The sequence below is a fragment of the Pieris rapae genome, chromosome W (genome assembly GCF_905147795.1).
Source record: "Pieris rapae chromosome W, ilPieRapa1.1, whole genome shotgun sequence".
Lineage (NCBI taxonomy): Eukaryota > Metazoa > Arthropoda > Insecta > Lepidoptera > Pieridae > Pieris > Pieris rapae.
In genome coordinates this window covers 2,781,691-2,808,281 of record NC_059533.1, presented here as the reverse complement: position 1 = coordinate 2,808,281, position 26,591 = coordinate 2,781,691, and the positions used below count along the sequence as shown (strand labels likewise).

Genomic DNA, 26,591 nt, shown 5'->3' with positions numbered 1-26,591 from the left:
TGTTTGAAAAATCAAACAAAACATAAAAAAAGAAAAGGAAAATTTCTTACATTTTCATAAAAATGTATATGTCTGTTAATGCGTCATATTATTTTAAGTTTCCTACCCAGACACACCTGATAACGCACAGTCTATAAAGCGTGTTTCTAGCCTATACATAGATAATAGACGCACCCTCAGCGCGCCCTTTTTAGGTCAATCTATTGATCCAATTCAATTAGGAAGTAGTTGTAGTTTTTGTATGACTATTAATAAAATTTCTATCGGATTCAAAAGCCCCGGAGTGCAAAATCGAAAGACCACATAATGACGCGTTCCTATGTTATATATACTGAATGTTTTGTGATAAAATATAAAAAGATGTAATTTTCATAAAACTAAATTTTAAAAAATTCTTAATATATTTTTTTTTAAGAAATAACAAAATCTTTATTAATTTTCAAATTACTTATTTAATGTTTATAGTACGGTTGTGTTAAGTAATATTATCCTTATCAAAATATATTAACTTCGGTCCAGTGCACATGAGAAAGCAACCAGCCCATCGAATGTTACTTTCACGAAAAGATTTAGAATTTAACATAATACAGAGAATTAATTAAATAAAAGTTTGATTAATCTAACTAAAACTTGCTTTTTATAAGCTGTCAAATCGACTCACACGCTTACGTTCTCTTATTTAAATTTGTATTTATTATGAAATAATTTTAGTTCTTCACAAATATATTTATTAATGTTAGGACTTAAATATACTTCAACTATACTATAGCGGGAAATTATCTTATGATACGGGTATAACAAAATTATATTAACTTTACCCGTTACAAAAAAAGCAAACTAGATTATTGTTTTAATACAAAAACCTTTTACAGAAATTAAAACAAAGATAAAATAAGCCGTAACTACTCAGTCGTACGAACGTATTTATAAACAATTAATACACAATGTATAAACATTGTGTATTAATTCAAACATTTTGCAAGATAACTTACATGACGTCTCACACAAACAAAACACTGTCGCAAACTGTTAACTACGGAGTCTGCGCCGGGCTCAATGTCATTGTCAAAATGAATCATCGCGTAACCGTTAACTTGTTAATATGGGCTTCGTTTGAAATGTCTAGGTAAATATTTTGTTGGATATAGGGATTAAGAACTACTTTAAGTAATACATTTGTAATGTTTGTCAGTTTTTTAATACATAATATGATCCCTACATAGCCGATCAAGCTGATCAGATACAGAGAAGCTTGAAACCAGAGGAATGTCAAATCTTCTATCTCCTAAAAAAGAACTTTACTTGCTCAATGTTCTTTGTTGCTCAATCTATGGTACTATTCGTTTTTGAAATTATATTTCTTTTGGCGCGATGAAGAAAAATGATGAAAGTGAATTTTTACGATGCGCGCGCACACCAACACCTAAATTCGACATCGTAAAGTTAGGTCTATGTGGCATGGAAATCGATAAATGTGTTCAAGTTGTATATACTAGTATTTTTATATTTAGAACACGTGTTTCTTAACAGTACAATTAAACAGTGTGAATAAATAAATATTATTTTGGTGTTTTTAAATCAATTTCATATACGACGGTGATAGTATTTACTAATAATTTATTTATTAAAATAAAATCTTTTTGATTAATTTTAAGAAATAACGATAAAATCACTACTGTATTTTAGTTTTTTTCCATACGCCAAAGAAGTATAACTTCTAACGCGTGTACACACACTCTTTTTTGTTTTCCAAGCTAGTAAATGTAACGTTCAATAAACTGGTAAAATAAAAGGTGAAACTGTCCTTGATAACAATTTTTATTTCCAACACACCAATATACATAATTTACAATATTCTTAACTTACATAGTAATTATAATAATCATTAAAACTTAAATACCTAAAAGAACTTTTCTTCTTACATCCCCTCCACAATATTTTCTTATAAACATATGTAAAATCTATAATATATAAAAAAATACCTAATTTAAGGAAGATATAATAAGTGCCTATTACGTCTAATTTCTCATTCCCCTATACTGTTTTAACACTGTAAACGACATTATGGGCTAATGATTATATGAATAAATGAAAAATCTGCGTTTACTGCACAAGACATGCGACAAAATTGACATTTAAAGTTTTAACATGTAACTACTAAACGAATACATCAACCATTGGCGTGTATTTTTATCGATCTCCCTTTCGCACTCTCTTTCAATCGGTATCATTCGCTCTGTCCTGCATTTTCGACAAAAACGCTGCACATCTCCGTGACGTTCCGTAAGAATTTTACTCCCATGCACCTGAAGAAGTTTCACTTGAAAAAACTGTAAACATCATGCATACACAATTATTCTTTATAAACACATGAAAGCAATTTAAAGCTAGGCGCAGACACGCACACAGCCAATACGCTGACAACTATAACTTCTATACCCTACAATCTCATAGTAATGTATCGTATAGTGGAAGTAACTTTTAACACTCCTTATCACATGATCTCACTGATAGCACCGATAATACTTTATAAACCTTCACTTGTCTGATAAGAACATACCTGTATTGGTTAAATTAAGTTAATTCTTTATCAATAGGATAAACAGAATTCCTCATTGTTCATCAGTGTTATAAAACAGATAGAATCCAGTAACGATACTCAATGTATCCATTAGTATATCAAAAATATTTGTTTCCAACACACAGATACATTTACAAGAATAAACCTTCATACTGATAATAATAATTAAAAAATGTAAATCGTAAAAATTTACTTACTTAATTTTTTCCTAACGCCCGAAAAGAACAACTTCAAAAAATATGTATTAATGATCTGTCGGTAGCATACGTTTTGCAGGAAAAAGTCTGCCAAACCAACCGATGTTATATATTTTTTTTCATTTCATTATCTCCACGTTTCAACCGGTTTTGAGTATAATTTGTGGCTTTAATCTAGTCCACCTTTGTTTACGAAGAACTACGAAAAGTTTGTGTTGTTTTTTAAGGCAATGTTAATGAAAACATAGTAAAGAAAATTATAAATAGGTAACTAAATGAACTTCGAAATGGAACTGGACAAATCTTTGCTTTTAATTTAATTTATTATTATTTATTCCTTAAGATGTCATGTGGAACTTAAAAACATTGTGTAAAACAAAAAACTTGGCGATTAAAATGAGCGGCGGGGAGTTTATTGCCAGTTCTTCTCTTCCGTTCTACTCCCTTGGAACTAGGAGAAATATAAAATAAGAAGCATAAAGTATAAGTATATTTTTTGACGTTTATAAGTGTATATCGGCGCAAATTTATATATTGTTACGAAAAATATTAATAATGTTTGGGATTCATATTTTATGATAGTCTGTAGTAATTTTATATTCTTTATTATTTATGTTACAGCAATGGCGTGTTAGTGTCAGCTGCCACTGTCATTATCATTTAATGACATCGAAGTCAAATCTCTTTAAAACCGTTAATATGACTAGTTCATTTAACTTGTCAATGTTGTTAGATCTTATAATTAATCACTATTCAATGATCGATAATAATTCTGACTCCATAGTCATAATTATTATTATGGAAAGTTATTTATCATAATTTTAAATATTGGAGACTAGATAACAATAAATATTAAAGTAATCTTTGACACTCGTTCTTATGACTCTGTTTGACTCTGTGGTCTATTCGGGTTCGGTCGTGGAACGAGTACCCGAAATGTTACGAAGCTTGTTTATTACAAATTCTGGTTGTTATAAATACAGGAACTGATTGGTGCGAGCCTCAGTTCGATTGAGCGGTCAAACCAAGCAGAAGCCTTTAAAGTGTAGACTCTAATGTCGAAATTAAATGGCAGATGCCAACAAACTAATCTATGACACCAGTATTACTGACGTCATTATCTTCAATAATTTAATAACAGCTTTAATTAATCTGGATTCGTTATTTACAGGCCCTTCGCGCCGACATGTACATTGTTTTGCCTATATGAAAAAAATATTTTGAATTAAATAATAATAAGTGTAGCTACTGAATATTTTACTCTTCACAAATATACTCTAGATATTTCTGTCTGTTTAAAGTATGTAATGGAAAACCACTTAATCATGCTTATATGGTTTATATATTTAAAATACTGGCATATTTGGTCAGCCGGTTACGTTGTGCGTGATTGCTATTATTTTTATATAAGGAACCAATTATTATTACTGGTGCAGAGCTGAAATAGTACACAAAATATAAACTATAACAAATATAAGTTTAAAAAAATATACAATGCCCGCAGATCATGCGATATAGATTTTATTTGCGATTGGGATTAAACTTTTGAACTATTAGGTTTTTTTTATTAGATATCTTGATAATGTTGTAATAATAATAAATAATAATAATAAATGTCCAATACTTTTGTTACCATCATACTTCAGTTACCATCGACCAATTGTCCCAGTAATACCGTCCTCAGAGGCAATATCGAATATAACTATTACCGAAGTCACAGATTAAACGAATTAAGTAGTCACGATTTGAAATAAATTCGTAATATTTTGTATTTAATGGAAATAAATGTTTATTCAATAAATAGTCGTTATCTATCACAATCTGTCCTTTTCTGCGTATCACTACATAGTATAAAACAAAGTCGCTTTCTCTGTCCCTATGTCCCTTTGTATGCTTAAATCTTTGAAACTACGCAACGGATTTTGATGCAGTTTTTTTTAATAGATAGATTTTATTATCAGATTGCACCCGTGCGAAGCCGGGGCGGGTCGCTAGTTTAATAATCCGAGCACCCCGAATACTTCATCGTCAGCCATTGTGTCTTTTATATACAGCAAAATCACAATCTAACACTACACAAAAATACCATAGTTATAAACCTACACTATTTCTATTCACAGGAGACCGAAGAGCTGGTGGCTCGGGCAAAGCGATAGTCTAGCTATCCAAAGGCGGAACGCTTCCAGTATCTTCGAATCCTTGCCTAAAGTGATTCCTTTTAATAATATATTTAAATACATTATATTTTAAGATTAGTTATTGTTTTTTGTTTAATTAAACTATGTAACTATACATACTACTAAGTAAAAAATATCTGTACATAATAATATTAATATTTATGTATTATTATTAGTAAGAATTGAAATCGGTAGAATGTTATTTTACAATGTGGTCAAATGATATCACGGAAAATCCCTTGGCAAAACATATCTATGTTAAGAAACGATATGATGTATATGATGTACTGTACACAGATGACATACATCTGTGTACAGTACAAGGGGTGTTCCATAAAATGTGCTAATGGCGTTAGCATTAGACATTATGACATATATTTACATTATGTTAATTTAATTTTCGACGTTATTCACCTTTCAGGTTTTTACACATATTTCTTCTGCTATGTATAAAACAACAAGTAGGTACACTTATGAATGTCAAAAAATTAAATTAATCGTCAATTTACATTTCCTACCAGTTCGCAAGTCAAGGTCGTAGAGCGGGCACGAAAAACTGGCAAGAAGCTTTCAGCCACTCTTTTCAATCGCTCAGTTTTTAATACATATTGTTTAAACTGGAGCAAATACATCCCAAAAAAAAATCTATGCAAATTGTCAAAAATGACAAGCGCGCCAACTTCGAAACTGCGTTAACTCATTAACGCATATGGTCCGAGATCCCACTGCAGGATTGGTGCGTTCATCGAGTTTTTGTTTAAAACCAAATTTTTGTGTTTATTTATAATTAGAAGAATATTATTTACTAGGTTGCCTATCAAAATCTAGTTGTGTTCTCAACTGAACAGATGCGGCATTTTTATTCTAACATAAAAAAAAACGCTGTTTTGGAGTTCGTAATAAACAACGTTTTATATTCACATTGTTGTTTTATTTGTGCATCTAAGTAACTAATCTTGGCAGTTTATTTTAAAGACTATTGGGTTCTATTGAATTAAACTTTCATTTATCAATTAAGTAATTAAGTTTAAATAATATATATAATCGGTTCGTGTGGAATTAAGTTTAATTCCATCTTATCATTGATAAATAATTCTTTATTTATCTTTACATTTCTTAATAAAAAGCTCTTTATAGCGATTTCATCAGTAGATTGATGTTTTCGTTTTATTTAAATTTATTGTGTTTGTATGTCTTTTAAATATGTGATGTATGTCTGTTTTAATCAAATAATCGTACTTATTTTTTTTTTTCATTTTTTCTTTAAATAAATTACAAAGCTGTACTCTGTGGTTTCACATGTAAATTTCGTTACAGTTCCTATATCTTTCCATATACATATAATTTAGTCAAAATATTGAATCTCACCCATCTCTAACTTTTCAAAGGAGATTTAGACAATTCTATTTATTGTATTTCATAACTGTCATTCGTGTACTAACAAAAAGGCAAAAGTATTGTCTTTTATTTACATAACTTTTACACATTTAAAGAAAAACACTTTTTTAACGGATTATAGATATGTATTATTATATTTAAACTTATAATTATTTTTACATAATTTTAAATTTAAACCGACGTTTCGCGTGCTTTACAGCGTGCGTGGTCACGGTGACTGAAGACAAAGGTGTTAAATGTCAAAAAGTATTACAGCTGCAGAAAATGTTGTGTTATCTGTATTTATTTCCCCGGAGTTGGTATCGACTAAAAGATGTAGGGTTTTTGCAGAAATTGCTCACGGTGTCCTCCATTTTCGCGGGTTGTTTATTTTGAGATTTTAATTTGGATATTATTGGATCCCAGGTGTTTGATAATTTTAGGCCGTCCTCTCTATTGAAATTGGCGTGTTTTTTGATTTCAATGGCTTCGCGTACCAATCTTGGGAAGAATCTTTTTTCTTTCGCAAGTACTTTCGGTTGGTCAAAGCGTATGTAGTGATTAGGCCTATCTAGTGTGTGTCCACAGACTGCTGATTTTGTGTGTCGTCTATGTCTTATGTCCGCGATGTGTTCCTTGAGTCTGCTGGACATATTGCGTTTAGTTTGCCCTATGTAAGACAGGCCACAGTCGCAATCCAGTTTGTATATACCTGCATCTTGCAGACTTAAATTTATAATTATGTAAAAATAATTATAAGTTTAAATATAATAATACATATCTATAATCCGTTAAAAAAGTGTTTTTCTTTAAAAGAACTGCTTTATAATTCTTAGTCTAGATGTCAGCAGGCCGAGGCTGTTTACATGTTGTGGTTGGTTGAGTAACCAATTGGAGCAATTCTTTGAACGTCATGAGTTTATACTTCAGTCGAATTGACCGTATCGGCGGGAGATTAGTCGGAAAGTTTTATGTGAGGAGGCCTCGACCTCTTCTACTGACGTTATTGGATCTAGGTAATTGCATTGAATTACTGAATAACTAATCTAATTAAAGGTAATAATTATTTCATGTATATGCATTGACATGTTTATGAAAAAAAAATTGTGTTTTACCTATCCAATATCCTTCCTAAAACGCTGGCTGGCCACCATGCGTATCCTTGATCCTGGTCTTGTTGGCTGAACCCAGGATGGGTGATGCCTTGTGTGGGCTAGATCTCTAAATGAGTGATGCCTTGTGTGTGTGGGCTAGATCTCTAAATGAATGATGCCTTGTGTGTGGGCTAGATCTCGTAATGAGTGATGCCTTGTGTGTGGGCTAGATCTCGTAATGAGTGATGCCTTGTGTGGGCTAGATCTCGTAATGAGTGATGCCTTATGTGTGGGCTAGATCTCGTAATGAGTGATGCCTTGTGTGTGGGCTAGATCTCTAAATGAGTGATGCCTTGTGTGTGGGCTAGATCTCGTAATGAGTGATGCCTTGTGTGTGGGCTAGATCTCGTAATGAGTGATGCCTTGTGTGGGCTAGATCTCGTAATGAGTGATGCCTTATGTGTGGGCTAGATCTCGTAATGAGTGATGCCTTGTGTGTGGGCTAGATCTCGTAATGAGTGATGCCTTGTGTGTGGGCTAGATCTCGTAATGAGTGATGCCTTGTGTGTGGGCTAGATCTCGTAATGAGTGATGCCTTGTGTGGGCTAGATCTCGTAATGAGTGATGCCTTGTGTGTGGGCTAGATCTCGTAATGAGTGATGCCTTGTGTGGGCTAGATCTCGTAATGAGTGATGCCTTATGTGTGGGCTAGATCTCGTAATGAGTGATGCCTTGTGTGTGGGCTAGATCTCTAAATGAGTGATGCCTTGTGTGTGGGCTAGATCTCGTAATGAGTGATGCCTTGTGTGTGGGCTAGATCTCGTAATGAGTGATGCTTTGTGTGGGCTAGATCTCGTAATGAGTGATGCCTTATGTGTGGGCTAGATCTCGTAATGAGTGATGCCTTGTGTGTGGGCTAGATCTCGTAATGAGTGATGCCTTGTGTGTGGGCTAGATCTCGTAATGAGTGATGCCTTGTGTGTGGGCTAGATCTCGTAATGAGTGATGCCTTGTGTGGGCTAGATCTCGTAATGAGTGATGCCTTGTGTGTGGGCTAGATCTCGTAATGAGTGATGCCTTGTGTGGGCTAGATCTCGTAATGAGTGATGCCTTATGTGTGGGCTAGATCTCGTAATGAGTGATGCCTTGTGTGTGGGCTAGATCTCTAAATGAGTGATGCCTTGTGTGTGGGCTAGATCTCGTAATGAGTGATGCCTTGTGTGTGGGCTAGATCTCGTAATGAGTGATGCCTTGTGTGGGCTAGATCTCGTAATGAGTGATGCCTTATGTGTGGGCTAGATCTCGTAATGAGTGATGCCTTGTGTGTGGGCTAGATCTCGTAATGAGTGATGCCTTTTGTTTTCCTATCCAATATCCTTCCTAAAACGCTGGCTGGCCACCATGCGTATCCTTGATCCTGGTCTTGATGGCTGAACCCAGGATGGGTGATGCCTTGTGTGGGCTAGATCTCGTCATGAGTGATGCCTTGTTTAAAGTTGTTGCAATGTAAAGCAGCGCAAGGGACGCGCTGGAGTCAGTATGGCCGTATCGGCTCAAATTTATATATTGTTACGAAAAATATTAATAATGTTTGGGATTCATATTTTATGATAGTCTGTAGTAATTTTATATTCTTTATTATTTATGTTACAGCAATGGCGTGTTAGTGTCAGCTGCCACTGTCATTATCATTTAATGACATCGAAGTCAAATCTCTTTAAAACCGTTAATATGACTAGTTCATTTAACTTGTCAATGTTGTAATCACTATTCAATGATCGATAATAATTCTGACTCCATAGTCATAATTATTATTATGGAAAGTTATTTATCATAATTTTAAATATTGGAGACTAGATAACAATAAATATTAAAGTAATCTTTGACACTCGTTCTTATGACTCTGTTTGACTCTGTGGTCTATTCGGGTTCGGTCGTGGAACGAGTACCCGAAATGTTACGAAGCTTGTTTATTACAAATTCTGGTTGTTATAAATACAGGAACTGATTGGTGCGAGCCTCAGTTCGATTGAGCGGTCAAACCAAGCAGAAGCCTTTAAAGTGTAGACTTTAATGTCGAAATTAAATGGCAGATGCCAACAAACTAATCTATGACACCAGTATTACTGACGTCATTATCTTCAATAATTTAATAACAGCTTTAATTAATCTGGATTCGTTATTTACAGGCCCTTCGCGCCGACATGTACATTGTTTTGCCTATATGAAAAAAATATTTTGAATTAAATAATAATAAGTGTAGCTACTGAATATTTTACTCTTCACAAATATACTCTAGATATTTCTGTCTGTTTAAAGTATGTAATGGAAAACCACTTAATCATGCTTATATGGTTTATATATTTAAAATACTGGCATATTTGGTCAGCCGGTTACGTTGTGCGTGATTGCTATTATTTTTATATAAGGAACCAATTATTATTACTGGTGCAGAGCTGAAATAGTACACAAAATATAAACTATAACAAATATAAGTTTAAAAAAATATACAATGCCCGCAGATCATGCGATATAGATTTTATTTGCGATTGGGATTAAACTTTTGAACTATTAGGTTTTTTTTATTAGATATCTTGATAATGTTGTAATAATAATAAATAATAATAATAAATGTCCAATACTTTTGTTACCATCATACTTCAGTTACCATCGACCAATTGTCCCAGTAATACCGTCCTCAGAGGCAATATCGAATATAACTATTACCGAAGTCACAGATTAAACGAATTAAGTAGTCACGATTTGAAATAAATTCGTAATATTTTGTATTTAATGGAAATAAATGTTTATTCAATAAATAGTCGTTATCTATCACAATCTGTCCTTTTCTGCGTATCACTACATAGTATAAAACAAAGTCGCTTTCTCTGTCCCTATGTCCCTTTGTATGCTTAAATCTTTGAAACTACGCAACGGATTTTGATGCAGTTTTTTTTAATAGATACATTTTATTATCAGATTGCACCCGTGCGAAGCCGGGGCGGGTCGCTAGTTTAATAATCCGAGCACCCCGAATACTTCATCGTCAGCCATTGTGTCTTTTATATACAGCAAAATCACAATCTAACACTACACAAAAATACCATAGTTATAAACCTACACTATTTCTATTCACAGGAGACCGAAGAGCTGGTGGCTCGGGCAAAGCGATAGTCTAGCTATCCAAAGGCGAAACGCTTCCAGTATCTTCGAATCCTTGCCTAAAGTGATTCCTTTTAATAATATATTTAAATACATTATATTTTAAGATTAGTTATTGTTTTTTGTTTAATTAAACTATGTAACTATACATACTACTAAGTAAAAAATATCTGTACATAATAATATTAATATTTATGTATTATTATTAGTAAGAATTGAAATCGGTAGAATGTTATTTTACAATGTGGTCAAATGATATCACGGAAAATCCCTTGGCAAAACATATCTATGTTAAGAAACGATATGATGTATATGATGTACTGTACACAGATGACATACATCTGTGTACAGTACAAGGGGTGTTCCATAAAATGTGCTAATGGCGTTAGCATTAGACATTATGACATATATTTACATTATGTTAATTTAATTTTCGACGTTATTCACCTTTCAGGTTTTTACACATATTTCTTCTGCTATGTATAAAACAACAAGTAGGTACACTTATGAATGTCAAAAAATTAAATTAATCGTCAATTTACATTTCCTACCAGTTCGCAAGTCAAGGTCGTAGAGCGGGCACGAAAAACTGGCAAGAAGCTTTCAGCCACTCTTTTCAATCGCTCAGTTTTTAATACATATTGTTTAAACTGGAGCAAATACATCCCAAAAAAAAATCTATGCAAATTGTCAAAAATGACAAGCGCGCCAACTTCGAAACTGCGTTAACTCATTAACGCATATGGTCCGAGATCCCACTGCAGGATTGGTGCGTTCATCGAGTTTTTGTTTAAAACCAAATTTTTGTGTTTATTTATAATTAGAAGAATATATATTTACTAGGTTGCCTATCAAAATCTAGTTGTGTTCTCAACTGAACAGATGCGGCATTTTTATTCTAACATAAAAAAAACGCTGTTTTGGAGTTCGTAATAAACAACGTTTTATATTCACATTGTTGTTTTATTTGTGCATCTAAGTAACTAATCTTGGCAGTTTATTTTAAAGACTATTGGGTTCTATTGAATTAAACTTTCATTTATCAATTAAGTAATTAAGTTTAAATAATATATATAATCGGTTCGTGTGGAATTAAGTTTAATTCCATCTTATCATTGATAAATAATTCTTTATCTTTACATTTCTTAATAAAAAGCTCTTTATAGCGATTTCATCAGTAGATTGATGTTTTCGTTTTATTTAAATTTATTGTGTTTGTATGTCTTTTAAATATGTGATGTATGTCTGTTTTAATCAAATAAACGTACTTATTTTTTTTTTCATTTTTTCTTTAAATAAATTACAAAGCTGTACTATGTGGTTTCACATGTAAATTTCGTTACAGTTCCTATATCTTTCCATATACATATAATTTAGTCAAAATATTGAATCTCACCCATCTCTAACTTTTCAAAGGAGATTTAGACAATTCTATTTATTGTATTTCATAACTGTCATTCGTGTACTAACAAAAAGGCAAAATATATATCCAATTGTATAATTCGGACCTTCTAGTTAGTACGTTTTATATCATAAAAATCTTATAGTATCTTAGACAAAACCAAGCAACCAGAAATACACACAAATACTTATACTAGGTAGTAATTGCAATGACCTTCGACACTGCAATCAATAGATACACTGTTAGTATTGACACGTCTTTGAACTTATAATCAGCACAGACTAGATGTATATAATCCCTCGTAAATACTCGTAATCCCTGGCCGTTGAATATTTACGCTTTATACATATTGGTTATAAATTTATTTATAAAAAACACCGCGAACTGCATTTCTGAGAAGACTTAACAATGTGTATCTGAATAATTTAATTAAGTGTTGTGTCCATTTATTATTATCATTACTAAAAAAATATCAAATCGGTGGCTCTACAACCTAAGGTCTAGGCCTCAGATTTCTGTATCAGTTTCATGATCATTTTTAAATCTAATAGGCAAGTAGGTGATCAGCCTCCTGTGCCTGGCACACGCCGTCGACATTTTGAGTATAAGACATGCTGGTTTCCTCACGATGTTTTCCTTCACCGTTCGAGCGAATGTTAAATGCGCACATAGAAAGAACATTGGTGGTTAACATTTATAAAACAGTTACAAATATTTACATTATTTGTTTTTATGTGTTAATTATGTTGGTCGAAGATCCTCTTTTTAGGTGGGATAAAAAGTACTACACCATTTCTTGACAACTCCCATTTAATGTGTATTTTAACATGATTCAAGCTTTTTTTAATTATTTCTGTAACGTTTTGACATATAATAATCAAATAGGTTTCGATCGAACTAATTTAGCTAGTTTAAATAAATAATATATATATGCTTAAAAGTAGTCGGTTAAAAGATGATTCGTTTTGTTTCAACTTAAAATCCAGTCTTGTGATAAAACGTGGATAGCAGCTGTTACCATGGCTACGATCCGTGCAAAAAGTTGTAGTCATTTTGGTACTTATATTCATTTATACAAGTACGTTTAATATCATATTAGTATCAGCAATTACGTTAAACTCTCGGGAGATTTTTTACACAGACATAAGAGTATGTTAACGTAAATACGTCTGTAAATTTGTAGATTACAAAATCCGGGGATACAGTTTGCAGTTGTAGTTACGAATCTGGCATCCAAAATAAAGCGATTCCACTAGCTAAAAGATCAAAGATGCATCATTTGCGGTTGAGGAAGATGAGCGGTGATTATCAGTTTTTTCTTTTGACTCGGAGAACTCTTGAGACTTATTCACAACGACCGCGGCCATGACCCAGCCCTATTTTTGATTGCCTTATATTCAATGTCATACGTCTTTACTTTAATGACTATGGTAAACCACAAGAAAAGATACGAACTTAGTATGTTTGCGATATTATGTGGGTTGTATAACCATTTTTCATTTATTCATTTAGGTAACACAATGTACACTTATGAATTAGTAAAGAAATACATATTGACTGTCAAATGTAACTTGACATTTACTGACAGTTCTCAAATCAAGAGCGTAGAACGGATGAGAAGAACTGGCAATAAACTCTCCGCCACTTTATCGCCAAGTTGTTTGTACATCCTCCAAAGATAACAAAAAAGCGAAGTAATCCATATTTTTTTTTATTAATAATAATGTGACAAATTCAGAAGCTATAGAAAGCTTTTTATAAACACACTTTTAAACTTTAATTACATTTACAAAAGCTTCTTCTCCTGAATTGCCCAGTGCGTTCGAATCCCTTTGGAATTTCTGATCATCTATAAAACAATTATCAACCAAGAAAAAATTACAGTTTTTAAGGTCAACATGTATGTACGTAAATCTTAATATATATAAATTACTTGTTTGTCCGCTTTGGACTCCTAAACTACCGAACGATATCAATCAAATTTGCACACCGTGTACAGTTTGATCTAACTTAAAAGATAGGATAGCTTACATCTCAATTTATACCATGCAAATATTTGTTTATTATTTGATACAATTATAACAGATGGCGTTGTGTTAAAAGTACCAACGTTTCACATAAGCTATCTACCTTTCACAAAGGTTCTTCTACCGTTTCCCTTGAATAGTTTACTACCATGTTATATAACAAAAACCTTAGCCACAACAAAGCTTGGCCGAGTCTGCTAGTTAAATATAAATTTCATAGTAAACTCAAGCGGATGTTTACAAATTAGTACAATATTTGGTTTGTTTAAGGTCAGACAGAACATGATGCAACAAGATTAGCCAGTCGGTGATTTACCGCGTCGATAAAAAACCCAAGATACACACACACACACACAACACATCTGACAAAATCACACACACGCATACAGTATTTTATTTTAAGTCTGTCATGTAAAATTTTTCTTTGATTTTTTTTATATAAAAATAATTTGTATTATTTTACGTATAATATTTGACTCACGGTTGATGATCTGGTCACCCTGGACACTTGATGATAATTGTAGTGTAGGAACTAGCGTCGGTATGATTAGGCACAGTATAATTTTTACATTTAAAGTAAATGATTTTGCACATTTTTATTTACTTAAGAGTTCTTTGATATAAAATATGTTTTTGATTGTATAGAAATCTTACGAGCAGTCTTGAGTTAAGCCACCTATGGACATCTGCGACACCAAGTTTGCGTTGCCGGCTCTTAAATTGCACCTTTCTTAAAGTCCTCTAAGTAGTAACGGAAATACAAACAAATCTGGATACAATTTTACTATATTTTGTTTTAGTCATAATTAAAATATGTTATTTTGGGTTTTTTTGTTAATATCTATGCACTTTTTGTACTTTACCCTCTGTAGGTTTTCCATTTTTTATTGTTCCATATAAGGGTTGCCTGGAAGTAATTGCTTGTTATCGATAAGACCGCCCGTGGCCTAATAACTTATGTAACCTGATTTTTATATGTATATTTTTGTAAAAGGCAACGAAGTGTAAATAAATAAATACTTAGGCCAGTGACATATACACTATGACATTATACCCATTAAACCATTAAAAATTAATTATATGCACGTGAAAAGTTACAAACCAATTGAAACATTGACGATTCATAAATAGACGATGCAAGAAACCTGTTCTTGACGAGAATTCTCATTCGAATAGGTTTTTGTTATGCATAATTATAATTATTTGATTTATGTAATATTTTTTAATAAAAATTTAATATTGTACACCTGGTAGCGAGTTTAATTAATTTGCAATAAGATAGTTGATTTTTTCCCCATATATAATGTATTTGGGTAATAGAAATTCGTTTTTTAATTTTTTATGTGTTGAATAATGATTGTAAGTTTTCATTGTTGAAGTTATACTTCTTTTGGCGCGATGGAGAAAAATGATGAGAGTGAATTTTTATTGCGCGCGCACACCGACACCTAAATTTGACATCGTAAAGTTAGGTCTAGGTGGCATGGAAATCGATAACTATGTTCAAGTTGTATATTCTAGTAATTTTATATCTAGAACACGTGTTTCGTAACAGTACAATTAAACAGTGTGAATAAATAAATATTATTTTGGTGTTTTTAAATTAATTTCATATACGATGGTGATAGGGTATTTACTAATAATTTATTTATTTAAATAAAATCTTTTTGATTTATTTTAATATTTATCGTTAATCACTACTGCATTTTAGTTATTTTTTTCCATACACCAAAGAAGTATAACTTCTAACGCGTGTACATAAGTAAGTACACACACTCTTTTTTTTAGGTAGTTTTCTGTAAAGTAGTCATTAGTAGTTAATTTTTAGATTACAATTTGTTCTACTTTTAAAATCTATTTATAATTGTTAACTGGCCGTTTACGGTTTTCATTTCATTTACACACAAAACAATTCTTATTTACTTAAATCAACATTTAATTGAACTGATTGAAGATTGCAGAGAAGAGAACTTCTGAAAGAGATAGCAAATGGAGTATAACTAAGAAAAGTCTCTCAGGTTACAAGGAGTCCAAAGATCCGGCAAGACCAATGCAACGCTGTTTGTGTTAAAGCTTTTGAATGTCAAACATTTCTGATGAAATTGTTCTTTACAGTATTGCAAGATCGATACGGTGATGTTGACGATGAGCGTATGAAGAGAGAGACAGACAGACTGGTTTTCTCCACTGCGGAGGAGCAGAACTCGAATTATGGTAAGTCCAGACATCAGAAGAGTATTCAGCAGTCACCAAAAGTAAGCAATGCTCTCAAAAATAATAGTACATAAATGTATTAATAGTTTGTATGAATCCTCGAAAATGCTTTTCGTCTTCAATCATAGACAATGTGTGGGTAATGTGTGGAAAAGTAAATAATTACTGTTGACGTAATCAGCAAATAAGAAAATCAAAGACCCCCTATGGTGCTTACGTAAAACTTGCACGACCCCAGGCAGCAGCCATTGCACAAAACAAGAGCTATTTTAGGAATACACAATACAAACTATTTAATTAGTAATCATTTCAATAATATTCTTACATCGGTGAAATCAAGAGCAGCTTTCAAAATCAACAATTATTTAATATCGATTTAGTTTAAGTCTCTTTTAAGAAATTAGTATTTTTTATTTTCACAATTTTTAAGAGGAAAATTCAGGTCAGGTCGTCTCTAACTAAGAAATAAGGGGTGAGGTAGTACCCGGTTACATACATATATACTACTTATATATTAATAGTTTTGTCTGTGTATGTGTACTTTTATGTCTTTTTTTAAGGACCTGTGACAACTCCGCCTGATACAAATGGTAAGCAATTATTTTTATCTTATTCATTTTATATAATATAATATAATTAGCATTCGGCAAACTGATTTTTTGCTACGTAAAGGGAGAGAAGGTTAAATGTGAAAATCACAAACAAAACACTACAAAACTAAAGGAAGATTTATTTCAAATTGTGGTGGCGGCTATCCAGACATACATCGTTTATTTTGATCTGGATATCGGTCCATCAGGCTGAGGAACGGCCACATGATATTTTCCATTTTGTTGGGTTTTGTAATTTATTTATTTATTTATTTATTTATATTGTACTCCTACAGCTAACACAAAAAACAAATACACCGAGAACATAGCCACAGATGGAATACATGATACATTATAATAAAAAGATTTACAAAAGGGAACAAACAAACAAAGTATTTAATACAATAAACTGATTTAATACAAGTAATAATAATAATAAAATCAGATTTTGAATCACAGCATAATCGAGCAACAAGCGAGGTATATCATGTAATGAAGATTCAAATTTAATAAGTGATACCTATATATATTATGTTACATAGAAAGAAACAACTTTATTAGACACTATATACAGGAATGTTTCGATAAAGTAGAGTGCACTGGCCCCCACACTAGGATTCCCTGTCTTGTGGGCAGCCAGTCTGTTCCTTTTCACATCTTAACAGTAATGCTTAATTATTTCTAAGTAACACATTTATATTTATACTATTTTTGTACAATAAGAATATTTTCTGTATCAGTATAGGACAAAAACAAGATATTGTTTGAGATTTTTAGTAAATGTATGTAATGTGATTTTTGTAATGTTAGTGATAATTTTGTTATAAGTATAACATACTAAACATATTTTGTTTATAATGTGAATTTTATAACAGCTGACGCGAACAAATTCTTCATACAATACAACAATGTGCCCATGGGTGCCGAGAAAGTTGGGCATCGATTATTCATCGCATTACCTCGACGTAGATATGGTATAGTAATTTTTTTTTAAAGATTGTGTTTTGGTAGAGTCAAGGGCGGATCGTGGTCAACTCAAGAACTTATACGTTTGCCATCATAAATTAAATTAATTAAATATTGAAGGTATGTAGTTACATAAAATCTGTATGGTGACAAAATATCGAAATGAAAACATTATGTTCAATTAGTGATCCACCTAATCCCATTAATATATGCTAATCGCAGCGAATCATAGCTTTGTTGTTGAGTAAGCCCTCAATCAAAGTCGGGTTAAATCATTGTCAGAAAATTATCTCGAGTTAGGTTCATTTTCACGTGTAACAAGAGTTTTAGATTTGCCGCCAATTCACAAAAAACAAATGACAAATGAAGCAATATACTTCATTATGTTTCCAAAGAGTTCTAAAATTGAAATTCAAAAAAGTTTTAATTAGCAATGTTTCTAACTGGCCAGTTCTAAACATTTTCAGTGTGAATTATTAATTACAGGAATACCCGCTACGTTAAACTACATAGATTTAAACGATCAAAATGGCCGATCGCCAGCCCTGAAACCCTATCCGAATATATATTCAGGTAGATCCCTTATATCTGTTTATCGAACACGAGCAGAAACATGCGGAAGGCTGTGGATGGTGGATACTGGATTACTGGAGTTGCCGGGTAAGTTGAACCGCCCTTGTCAACGTCTGTCATATGACCCGATAACCTGGTAAACTACTGTTTGTTCAAGACTCAAGACCGCCTAATTAGACCGACTTTTTTTATAGAACAGGGGGCAAACGGGCAGGAGGCTCACCTGATGTTAAGTGATACCGCCGCTCATGGACACACTCGATGCTAGAGGGCTCGCGAGTGTGTTGCCGGCCTTTTAAGAATTTGTACGCTCTTTTCTTGAAGGACCCTAAGTCGAATTGGTTCGGAAATACTTCGGTGGGCAGCTGTTTCCACAAAGTTACTTGACTTCTATTAGGTATCCTGTCCACGGTTTTGGTAATAAATATCTCCTCTAGAAATGCATGGTTAAATTTAGAACTAATGAGCCGCTGAACTCCGACTCTGACACTCTAGGTTAGTTGGAGTGGAGTTGTTCAGACCTGAATGTGAGTGTCACCATCGGACGTCGAGGCATAAACGAAATTCCATCTGTTTTGTCTTAACGTCCATCGTTCTACACCTTTTTAAGACAGTTTTAGCCGCGCAACTACACTATGTGGAAGCTACCCATTGAAGTATTTCTGACCCAAGACTTAAGTTTTCCAATTTCAAAAATTATACACAGGTGTAATAATTTTGGAAATTGTTATATTCCTCGTACAACTCCTCAAACTCATGATCACCGACAGCGAAAACAATATCTAACTTTTCCAAATAGTTTTGCCAAAACTATTGAGAATATTAAAGTGAGTTTCATATAGAACTTTCTTACATAAAATAGAATAAAAAGTAATAGACTATATTTATGTCACTTTTTAAAAAAGAATTTAAAAATGTGCACAGACATTTTTTTGAATTTATTCTTTTGGCGCGTTAGGGAAAAATTATCAGAGCCAATTTTTACGATGCGCGCGCTCACCGTCACAAAAAACCGACAACCTGAAGTTAACCATAATTAACAAATTAGTTTTTTCTATTGTTAGTGTCGTTTTTCGTGCATATGCGTAATGTATAATTTGTCGTTTAACATTTTAGGTTATCGATGATTTATTTGATTTTTACATGATTTAGCAGTTAAATTAATAGGCAGAAATAGTTATTATTTCTCAAAACAGATCTAGGACATAGTCCGTACCAATGCTCATCATAAGATAAACATAGGCAAGTTATAGTTATGTTTATGTTTCTTTCACCCTTAATGATAAAGACTCAGTGTCATTGCATCCTTTTAAGAAAAATACTCTTGTGTCTCTTTCAGTCAAATAGTGGTGAAAGACAGGGGGTTTTATGTTTGATAAGTACCTTTATTCACAGATAATGATAAAAAAACATAAAAAAGCGTTCTCTATAAATAAATTGGGTATAAAATCTTTATACAATTCCAAATGTAACTCCACAAGTCTGTAGTCTACACAATATTCCACAAAATGAATATGCAATGGCAATCACAGCTTTACATTTCGCAACTATAATCTCTCCCACTATTTTAAATTGTAGAATTGTGTTCTATATCTGTAAATGTTTTATAGAATTCAGTGATTTGTGATCGTTATCATGTGTGTGTATTTTTGTTTCGTGTTTAATTTCTTATAGTTGTTCAAGTAATGTACTTATAAAGAACAAATTTCAATTTTAGAAGATATTCATAAAGAAAATACCAAATTTTTTAGTTAGTTTTATTTGATGTAAAAATTTGTTTCATGCATTTTTAAACTCATGATCAGGTTTTTCTATATAAGCCTTTAAAGATTAAAAAAAGACTTCCTAGTGTCTAATGTATTAATTACCTTAACACTTACCTCAATCCTTACTTTAATACTTTTTTTTTTTTTTTTTTTTATAGAACAGGGGGCAAACGGGCAGGAGGCTCACCTGAGTATTTTTTGTATTGTGTTCGAGTGTTCTATATGTTTAGTTGGTATCTTGCTCTTTTTTTTGTTCTTTTATTGCGGTGCGGAGTGCGAAACTGGATTTTTTTTTATAATCTTCATTTTCTTCCTTTATATTTTTGAGTATGGGTAATGGCTGTTAATGCCTTATCAATTTACTATCAGAACTGTGGAGGCATAAAGAGTAAAATAAATAAACTCAAAAATAGTATTCTTCTTAGCAACTTTGATATTATTGTTTTGGTAGAGACTTGGTTAGTGGATTCTGTCTTTGATGGAGAGTTGCACTCGGGCGGTTATGATATATTTCGACGGGACAGAAACCTCCAGCTCTCTCATAAAAAGGGTGGCGGCGGTGTCTTGGTCATGGTGAAAAGAGGAATTAAATCTATCAGATTGACTGAGTTTGAGGCCCCGGATTTGGAGGAAATATATATTCACCTGCCATCTCACGCTCGTCTCCTCCTCAATGCTTGTTACTTTCCCCCCGTAACTCATACCTCTGCATACATAAAATTCTTTCAAAAACTGCATGACATACACGCTAGTGCTCGATTTTCTAATTACATAATTACAGGTGACTTTAATTTACCTCATCTCATCTGGTCATCCTCTCCAGATACCCTACTACAATCTGCAAATACTGAGTCATCAAAATTATTGTTGCATACTATATCTTTTATGAATTTAAAACAAATTAATGTAGTCTACAATAACAATGCGCGGCTCTTAGACCTAGTCCTAACAACACTTCCTGGGCGTGTTGATTGCTCTGATGATCCGTTGCTTAATCCTGTTCCTCATCATCCGCCTTTAGATATACTTAGCACTGTTGATGGGTCAACTGTCATGACATCAATTATTTTCAATCAAAGAAATTTCTTTAATGCAGATTATGACTTAATAAATACTGCTATTGATCGGGTAGATTGGGTGACACTACTAGCCTCGCCCCATTCTAAAGATGCTGTTGCCATCTTTTACTCAAAAATAAATGAAATTATTGCTACTAGCGTGCCATTCTCTAGACCTAAATTCCGTAAGCATCCAGTTTGGTTTAGCAGAGGGCTGATAAGAGCTCTTAATCGTAAGAAGAAACTTTGGTGTCGTTGGAAGACCTACAAAAACTTGCTCGACTATCAAGAATTTTCTTTATTAAGGGCGCGCGTTAAGGGTCTTATGAAACTCTGCTATAATCGTTACATACAAGGAATTGAATTATCGTTAAAAACAAATATCAAATATTTTTGGAAGTACACGTCTACGCTAAAACAGACTAACTTAGGATACCCTAAACTAATAAAATATGGCAGTATTTCATCTGACGACCCTAAACAAATAGTTGAGCTATTTTCAAACTATTTTCAGTCAGTATTTGAATCTCAAACTGACTTAGGTGGAGGCACTATGTACACCGTTGATGAGAGCCTTTCCAGTAACTCTCAGATCCTTCTGAATAATTTATTTTTCGACAAAGATGAAATCAGCAAAGAATTATTTTTGCTTGATCCAAATAAAGGTCCTGGTCCAGATCAAATTAGACCAGTTTTTCTTAAGCGTACATATCGGTCATTATGTGCCCCCTTACAGATTATTTTCAATAAGTGTATGTCCAGTGGCACATTCCCTGACTGCTGGAAATTATCTTACATAACGCCTATCTTTAAGGGTGGTGAAAGGAGCGATGTCGAAAATTACCGACCGATTTCAATACTCTCTGCAATCCCTAAAGTTCTGGAAAGATTAGTTCACCAACGCATTTATTCCAGTCTAAGGCATGTTATTATAGACCAACAGCACGGATTTGCAGCTGGTAAATCTACTCTCTCAACTCTCCTTGTTTTCAGTAATTATATTTTTAACGGTTTAGATAATAACCACCAGATAGACACAATCTACACAGACTTTCAGAAGGCATTTGATAAAGTTGACCATATGATGCTTTTACAAAAGCTGTCTTTTAATGGTATTAAGGGCAATCTTTTAAGATGGTTTACAGCATACCTACATAATCGTGTTCAATCGGTGGTTATAAATGGGTTTACTTCTTCTCAAATAGTAGTGACATCCGGCGTCCCCCAGGGCTCCATTCTTGGGTCGTTGCTCTTTTCCTTATATATTAATGACATATCCAAATGTTTCTTACACTGCAATTACTTGCTCTACGCAGACGATTTAAAGTTATACAGAAAGGTAGTTACACTTTCTGACGTGAAACTTATCCAGGAGGATCTCGATAGGCTTGATGACTACTGCCAAATAAACAAATTATTCTTGAAATATAGTAAGTGTCAGCATATCGTGTTTACAAGAAAAACACATAACACAATCACCGCCAACTTCACCCTTGGATACCATGCCCTCGAACGTGTGCGGTCTGTAAGGGATCTTGGTGTCCTTTTTGACTCCAAATTAACCCTAGATAAGCACATAGGCTTAATTATTAATAAAGCCTACCGCATGTTAGGTTTCATAACACGAGTCACCAGACCCTTCAAAGACAAAACCACATACATCCACCTTTATAGGACGCTCGTGCAATCCCAGTTGGAGTACGCCTGTCCAATCTGGAATCCGCATTACGCTATATATGTCGCACAACTGGAGGCTGTACAAAAGAAATTTTTACGCATTTTAAATTATCGGATGAATAGTGGTAGGGCTAATTACAAGGAACTTTTAAAAATATATAAATTACCTTCTCTGAGTACTAGGCGTAATCTAATAGATTGTGTCACAGTGAGAAAAATATGCGTAAATGAAATAAGTTGTTCAGATCTTCTTGAACTCATACCATTTAATGTTCCTGCCAGGTCTCTACGCTTACATAGAACTTTTAATTTTCAGACTCCCAGAACCAACATTGGGTTCCGCGAGCCTCTTCACAGGATGTGTTCTTCCTTAGATTCAATCAAAAACATTGACCCTTTTTCGCACTCCACTACTGCCTTGTTTAAGAATAGAATAAAGCAACTCTTAATGTCATAACTTTATATTACTATTATGTCTGTTTTTGTCATGTATTATTTTTTGTATCATATATAAGTGTAACCTGTTGTGGAGGCATCCAGTGTGTTTGTATTTGTTTTATTTTTGACTTTGTTTTTATTAAGGATGTCTCTGTTTGGTTTCCCAATAAATAAATAAATAAATAAATAAATAAAATTATTCAAAGGAAAGTGTCATAAACCACAACTCCATTAACGTTACATAAGTAACAAAAATCTTTTCTGTGATTTACCACATTGAGCATTTTATATATATTAATAATAAAATTAATTAGCTTAATTAGGGTTAACACCCCTTGCCGGTGCCATACAGCCCCGAAGCAAATTGTTAGATTTTCATATTTTACTCGTTACATAGCAATTAATTATCATTTTTTCGCTTATATTTTACTTACGACGTAGTAATATAGATTATTAAATACGAATAATATATTATATTTTTTTTTGGGAATAATATTTTTTTGCCATATTTTTTGGTAATAACTAGGTTTAATTTTCTTTAACATGGTGACGAAATTATCTCTGATGAATAAAATAGAGAGTTCGTCTTTGTGTCGAGTATAGTAAATCCTTCAATATGTTTTCCGGTATGTTACGTACTGAATATAAGCAGAAGAGATAACGTTATCAAAATGTCACGACATTGACCGCGAATCTAGATCGTTCGTCATATTCAAAGTGGACTTGAGTTATTATAACTTTTTAGCTGTGTGAAAGATAAAAGGTTTCAGGGTGAAATATGATTTTTAACCAGCCACACAATAACAATGAAATACATTCATAAAATCGTTCGTCACATTAGGCGTCTAACGCCCAAACCCAATAACCTATCTCAATCCAGTTTAGACCATCTGCTATAGACATATTATTTCAAATATTGATAAATGTGTGCTAATAACCAATCGACAAATAGTAATAGCCATCTGTCGATACAAGCGATCAATTGCAGGTCGCATCGGTGTATGTGGATAGACCTTTGTATGAAAATGACAGTTCCAATATCCTATCTTAAGTTTTTAAAATAATTAAAAAACTATTTAATATTATTTTAAACATACATATTAGACATGTAAATTTTAATATTATTTGTATGGTTTTATTTACTTTATTTGGTTTATATTGATCATCAAATATGAGTGTAAAGAGCGATTAGATTGCATTCTATGTGTCGCCAATAATGGTTTGTCTTCGTAGGGTTTGATTATTGGGATGCAGGTGGGATATCGATCGACTGTCACGGACTGATCTCAGATTGTTTTCAATCGTGAGATTGTGGATTAATTATTGGGTTCAGACTTCAGGCGTAAGATGACTTGAATTATTATAAATTTTAAGGTGAAAGATAGTAGGTTGCAGAGTTAAATATAATTTTTAACCAGCCACACAATAATAAAGACCAGGAATATAATAAAACTAGCTGCCCATGCGACCCTATTTTTTCCTTAATGTGATTTTACTTAGCCTACCTTTTTGTATATATACTAACATGAAATATTATGCTATGCTTCTCCAAAGACTGTAAAGTATGTATGCTGTATCATAAAAAACAGGAAATGTTGTCTAAAATAAAAATGAAAAATAGATGTTGTCTGATTCAGACCAAACCGATGTACACAAAAAATCACGAAAATCGGTCCCAATTCCGAGGAGTTTAATTCCAAACACCGTGGCACGAGAATTTTATCTATGTGTGTGTTTACATAGATTAATTTTGGGACCCCGCGGAATAATGTACGTCATGTAAATTTGAAGCTAGAATATTACGTTCATGGTATCATTTGTATTACATCTTAAATAAAAACTTAAACAGGACTTTTACAGAGTAAAAAATGCGTAAAAAGTTCATAAAACAAAGGCAATTTCAATATATTTATATATATATAAATTGAAAAATATATATTATATATTATTTATATATATTTCAACTTACGATATTACTCTATTACGTCATGATCTTGCTTGTTTACTTGTATGTAAAACAAAAATGTTAAATTGGTCCAACTCCGTGACGTGGTATTAGATAAATATGTACATAGACACATGCGTAATTTTTATCTTAATAACAGTATCTAATATATTAATAACAGCTCTTAGTTAGATTTTTCTTTACTTTTTATAATTTAATTTTCAATGTCTTCTTGTCTTAATTTCAATGTATGTGTATATATATGTATTTTATTTTTCTTGTACCAATATCAGTGCCTATTGTTGGAAATCTTACATATATATATATATATATTATCGTCCTCAGAAAGTACATGAACCTTCTGATAAGCGTACAAGCACCGCCAGCTGTGTATCTAAAAGAGCGGTGCTATCACTTGGTTAATATTTTTTTGATTTTTCTTTTCAAGTGCAAGTACATTGTCGGATTTGCAACACATATTGATTATAGATCGCAGATGGTTTACTTTATGGGGTATTTGTCTCATGTCAAAGTCAAAGTCAAAATAACTTTATTCAGAAAAAAAAATATTTTAATTCTAAATTTAAACCTGCCACATCGCAAGTCAAGGGCGTTAAGCAGGCTCGAAACTCTTCGCCACTCGTTTTAATAGCTAAGATTTGAGTAAGTATAAATTGTTTTAACTGGAGCAAATCAATCCTAAGGATTAGGATCATTTAAATATTCATCACAATTATAAAAAATAAATAAGATTTCTCGAGTTTAAATTTATTAAATATCTTTAATTTTGTTTGTTGTAAAAACGAATACAATTTCCAAATGTATGATGTGGGGCAGAGGGCATTTAGCGTAGAACTTAACCCGGATCGATCATGGTCAGTTATTTTGTCTTCAACCCAGGTCATTTCACCTTCTGCCGCCTCTGCAATGATGCTTCGTTGCGAGGTTTGGTTTATACGGTCTCGTTTCCGCTTTGGTTATTCTCGTCGAGAGCTTGCTTGGCAATGTGACTTGGATCCTTCCGAAGCGTTTGATCCACTCACTTCTATTGGGAGATTCAGATGTTAACATAGTAATCAAAATGTTCTAAGTGATTAGCCGGCCTTTTACATTTAAATGCTACTTACGAGTATATGAATTAAAAGATTTCATAAAAGTAAGAATAAGAGAGAGCTATGTTTAGTACCTAAAGCTTATTAGCTTATATTTTGGGGATGAAGTGTTTTTGTGTCTGTTGTCGTTGGTTGATAAAACAGGAATAGACAAGAAAAGTGGTATAGTTGCATTGTAGTAAAATAATTGGATGCCGGGAAATGAAGCAAAATGTATTAAGTTTGATACCTAGCC

At 32.8% G+C, this 26,591-nt stretch overlaps 1 protein-coding gene across 2 annotated transcripts; it reads left to right on the top strand.

Annotated features, from left to right (window-relative positions):
• The first annotated feature begins 992 nt into the window (after positions 1 to 992).
• On the top strand, positions 993 to 18,584 carry LOC123690458 (L-dopachrome tautomerase yellow-f2-like). Of its 2 annotated transcripts, XR_006751084.1 has the most exons (5): positions 993 to 1,126; positions 16,133 to 16,231; positions 16,792 to 16,821; positions 17,697 to 17,795; positions 18,274 to 18,584. XR_006751084.1 is itself a non-coding variant. In XM_045633888.1 (4 exons), exons 1-4 carry the CDS (start codon positions 16,171 to 16,173, stop codon positions 18,498 to 18,500), a joined length of 417 nt encoding a protein of 138 aa, XP_045489844.1. In that variant the 5' UTR covers positions 16,133 to 16,170; the 3' UTR covers positions 18,501 to 18,583. The 2 variants fall into 2 exon arrangements, 1 of the variants encoding a protein (XP_045489844.1); XM_045633888.1 differs by lacking the exon at positions 993 to 1,126 and having other exon boundaries at positions 18,274 to 18,583.
• Positions 18,585 to 26,591: the final 8,007 nt, after the last annotated feature.

Bases quoted from the DNA above. Each gene is read 5' to 3' on its own strand.
- LOC123690458 (XM_045633888.1), top strand. From the start codon at position 16,171: ATGAAGAGAGAGACAGACAGACTGGTTTTCTCCACTGCGGAGGAGCAG. The intron at 16,232-16,791 runs GTAAGTCCAGAC...TCTTTTTTTAAG, and splicing joins GGAGCAGAACTCGAATTATG to GACCTGTGACAACTCCGCCT. The intron at 17,796-18,273 runs GTATAGTAATTT...TATTAATTACAG, and splicing joins ATTACCTCGACGTAGATATG to GAATACCCGCTACGTTAAAC.